The sequence below is a fragment of the Arachis duranensis genome, unplaced genomic scaffold, assembly GCF_000817695.3.
Source record: "Arachis duranensis cultivar V14167 unplaced genomic scaffold, aradu.V14167.gnm2.J7QH unplaced_Scaffold_17500, whole genome shotgun sequence".
Lineage (NCBI taxonomy): Eukaryota > Viridiplantae > Streptophyta > Magnoliopsida > Fabales > Fabaceae > Arachis > Arachis duranensis.
The window spans coordinates 137,237-141,354 of NW_026264342.1; the positions used below are offsets into that span (position 1 = coordinate 137,237).

Genomic DNA, 4,118 nt, shown 5'->3' on the forward strand with positions numbered 1-4,118 from the left:
AAACTAGGCTAAGATGACTTGTCATCACAACACCAAACTTAAAGCTTGCTTGTCCCCAAGCAAGAAATGAACTATGCTCAGAGGTTCTTTCAACTGAGATGGATTGAAGAACATTTGTAAAGAACAGTGAGTGAAGTGATTAAGAATCAGTGGGGTGAACTCTAAATTATATGCTCATGCAAGGATTTCAGTGCTCACTAGTCCTTACATATTGGGAGTCGTAGGTCTTAGGATTTTCATCCGAATGGTATCATAGAGATCTCTTTATATGTAATCACCTTGAAGCAGCTTATAGTTTCTGTGCTTTGGCCGCGACTCTAAGTGTCATGTCTCAAGGCGGCTCTTTAGATAAGCTTTCAATCAATACTCCTAAACCAGTTGGTTTTAAGGTATTAGGTGTTAAAGCACCCCTAAGGATTTACTTGCTCAAGCCTCTTTCTTTGACACACTTCAACCACAAGCATTTACTAGGATAGCAACTCTTTGAGTTTTTGTTTCTTTCTTTCTTTTTTCTGCCTAGTAATTGATGCTCAGAGCCTTGGGCCATGTTCTTTTTGTTTTTGTATTTTCTTTACTTTTCTTTTTGTTTTGTTTGCTGCTTCTTGGATCAATTGATTTTTGAGATTCTCCACAATACTTCTTTGAACTTCATGTCCTGCCTATGAGCTCCCATGCAAGTTTTCACAAGCATGCAACCTCAATACATAATCATACAACTAGAACCACCACTTCTCCTAATCTTTTGCTTACCTCAAAATTGTTTAATTCCTCAATCCTTCGTTTCAAAGAACTTTCATGTGATGCATTCTTGAAAATTGAGTGCAAACAAGTTTTGAAGATAAGACTGTTGTGAATAATCAAGCATCTTGCTTATTGAATTATAAAGAAAGACTATGCTATACAGGCAGGCAGGGGTATATAAAGAAAACTATACTATGCAGACAGGCAGGACAAATAAGGATACAATCCAACTTTCAATTACAGCAATATTTGATGTAAAACAATCATTTAACAATACAACCTGTTGGAGTTCACTTGCTTTCCTTCTTCTCATCATCATCAATGCTGACTTTCATGTTCATCTTTCACCTCTTTGGTTGATGATGCTAAAAATCTCCAAAAGTTTGTATGATATTCTGTAGTGATATTGGAAGTTGCTTGTTCCCCAAGCACTTAGAAACAGTGGTTAGTCTGCATGATTTATTTGTGGGCTTTTTGAACTTACTTTGGTGTGGGAACACCAAACTTAGTACCTTGCCAAAGGTTTTCATTAACCATGTGTGAAATTCTTTTTTTTTTCTTTCTCAAAAGTAATAAGGCTGAAAACTAGAAAACAGCAAAATAGTTAACTAATTCATCCAGTATGCTTAAAGCCCATATTATGCATAAGGTGAGAATGTGTGATAATGGGATTTTGGTGGAACACCAAACTTAGAATTCTTCATTCTCCCTTAGATTGTTTTGGTGTGCAACACCAAACTTAGCTTCTTGCAATCTAGACAAAACTAAATAACAGTTTTATTGAATTGGATATGAAAAGATAGTTACCTCTAGTTGGGTTGCCTCCCAACAAGCGCTCTTTTATTGTCACTAGCTTGACATTTTTCCTTTCTTTTATGGTGGTTGGTGCTTGTAGAGCCTCAATTTGTCTCCCCTGACTGTGATCCTCTTCTTTGTTCTCTGGTGTTCAATTTCAGCATGCTCTAATGAGAGTATGTTGCTGACAGTGTAGTAGTCCTCAGTTTGTTGGTTTGCCCCCAGCTGTTGATATATCAGTTGCACTTTGTCACCTTTGGAAAGCCCCTCTGTTGGGATCTTTCTGTTCTTCCAACCCCTTTTTGTTTTGTTTCTGCATTTCATCTTTCCTTTTGTTGACCTTTCTTTTTTGGCCGTAGGCTTCCCTTAGGGACCTCTCTTCTCAGTGGCTAATACTCCAATATCCTCTTGGGCTCCTTCATCAGTCTACACAACTCTTATCTTTGGAATGTTGCTGTGACTCTCCTTGTCATTTTCTTCCTTCAACTGTGATTCTCCCTTGTCAATTTTCATATAGTCCTTCTTCTCCTTGCTAAATTGTGCCTCTGGTAATACCTTCAGAGTGACACTCTGATCATGCATCCTGAGAGTTAATTCCCCTTTCTCTACGTCTATGACAGCTCTAGCAGTGGCCAAGAATGGCCTTCCCAGTATAACAGAGTCACCATCATCCTCGTTTGAATCCAGAACCACAAAATCAGCAGGGTATATAAAACTGTCCACCTTGACCAAAAGATTTTCAATTACACCCCTGTGGTATACCATTGACTTATCTACCAGCTCTAGAGACATTTGTACTGGTTTGACTTCCTCTATATGCAGCTTTTTCACCAGGGAGGATGGTATCAAATTAATACTCGCTCCGAGATCGCACATTGCTTTAGTGATGGTCAATTTCCCAATGGTGCAAGGCAACAAGAAGCTCCCTGGGTCCTCAAGCTTAGGAGGAATCCCTTTTTGAATCAAGGCCCTGCATTCCTCAGTAAGCAGTATGGTTTCTTTCTCATCCCAACTTTTTTTTTTATTGATAAGCTCCTTCAAGAACTTGGCATACAGAGGCATTTGCTCAAGTGCTTCAGCCAAGGGAATATTGATTTCCAGCTTCTTGAAGGTCTCAAGGAACTTGTGGAAATGCTGGTCCTTAACCTCTTTGTTGAACCTCTGAGGATATGGCAGTGGAGGTGCGATGCTCTTTCCTATTTGCTGCTCTCCCTGAGTCAGTTCCCTTGAGCTATGTGGCTGGTTGTCCTTCTCTTTAAGTTTCTCAGTGCTTTTGTTTGGCATCACAACTTGCTCCTTAGCTTCATCTGCTTTTGTTTGCTTCTCATCCTCTGTTGGTTCTTTGATGCTCTCTGTTTGCTTCTTTGTAGTGTCATTGTTGCTCATCAACGTTCTCCCATTCCTTAATTGTATTGCCTTGCATTCCTCCTTGGGATTTGGGATTGTGTCACTGGGCAGTGAGCTTGAAGGTCTCTCAACAGAAATTTGCTTGGAGAGTTGCCTAATCTGCCTCTCTAGGCTTTTTAGTGATGCTTCATGGTTTTTGTTTGTTATTTCCTGGTGTTTCATCATTTTGTCTATCAAGGTCTCCAAGTTGGTGAGTCTTTGGGGTTCAGGTGGTGCTTGTGGTGGGTTGTGAGCTGTGGGTGGTGGATGATAAGCATTTTGGTTGGTAGGTTGGTTATTGGATTGGTACTAGTTGGGATTGGGGTAGTTGTTTTGAGGTTTTCTGTAAGTGTTTTGGTTAGTTTGCTGCGGGTTGTAATTTTGGTTGTTTCTTGGGTTGTTTTGGTTTGAGTTCCTCTGCCATGGTTGTTGGTTTTGGTTGTGAGTGTCTCCCCATATGAGGTTAGGGTGATTCTTCCATGAGGGGTTGTAAGTATCACCATAGAATTCATTTGGACTTGAATGCATGTACTGGACTTGTTCTTGCTGTTGCTCCTCTTGAATTTCTTCATTTTGCCCCCATGTGGTTGATGGTTGGCTAGTGTTAACTGCTGCAACTTAGAGGCTATCAATCCTCTTGGTCATTTGCTCAAATTGTTGTTGAATTTGCTGCTGCATTAATTTGTTTTGAGCCAGGATTGAATCCACTCCTTCTAGCTCCATTACTCCTCTTCTTTGTGATGGTTGGTGGCTTCTTTGATGAGCAAAGAAATATTGGTTGTTAGCCACCATATCAATGAGTTCTTGAGCCTCCTCTGCAGTTTTCATGAGTTGCAAGGAACCTCCAGCTGAATGATCCAAAGCTTCCTGGGATTTCAATGTTAAGTCTTCAAAGAAGTTTTGCAGCTTCTCCCATTCATTAAACATGGCAGGGGGGCATTTTCTGACTAGAGCATTGTACCTCTCCCATGCCTCATAGATGGGTTCAGCCTCCATTTGTGTAAATGTTTGTACCTCAGCCTTCAACCTTATAATCCTCTGGGGTGGATAAAACTTGGCAAGGAACTTGGTTACCAAATCATCCCAGTTGTTGATGCTGTCCCTTGGAAACGATTCCAACCATTGAGTGGCCTTGTCCCTGAGAGAGAATAGGAATAGCATCAGTTTGTAACTGTCAGGAGGCACACCATTAGTTT

At 40.4% G+C, this 4,118-nt stretch overlaps 1 protein-coding gene across 1 annotated transcript; it reads right to left on the reverse strand.

Annotated features, from left to right (window-relative positions):
* Nucleotides 1-1,962: 1,962 nt before the first annotated feature.
* Nucleotides 1,963-3,918, reverse strand: LOC127744000 (uncharacterized). The gene is made up of 3 exons (XM_052256270.1): nucleotides 3,765-3,918; nucleotides 2,603-3,176; nucleotides 1,963-2,506 (listed from the first exon to the last, which is right to left on the reverse strand). Exons 1-3 carry the CDS (start codon nucleotides 3,916-3,918, stop codon nucleotides 1,963-1,965), a joined length of 1,272 nt encoding a protein of 423 aa, XP_052112230.1.
* Nucleotides 3,919-4,118: the final 200 nt, after the last annotated feature.

Coding starts and splice junctions, on each gene's coding strand:
- LOC127744000 (XM_052256270.1), bottom strand. CDS start 3,918: ATGGAGGCTGAACCCATCTATGAGGCATGGGAGAGGTACAATGCTCTA. Junction 3,177..3,764: donor TTTGGATCATTCAGCTGGAG/GTTCCTTGCAAC, acceptor CACCACCCACAG/CTCACAACCCACCACAAGCA. Junction 2,507..2,602: donor CCCTTGGCTGAAGCACTTGA/GCAAATGCCTCT, acceptor TGAGGAATGCAG/GGCCTTGATTCAAAAAGGGA.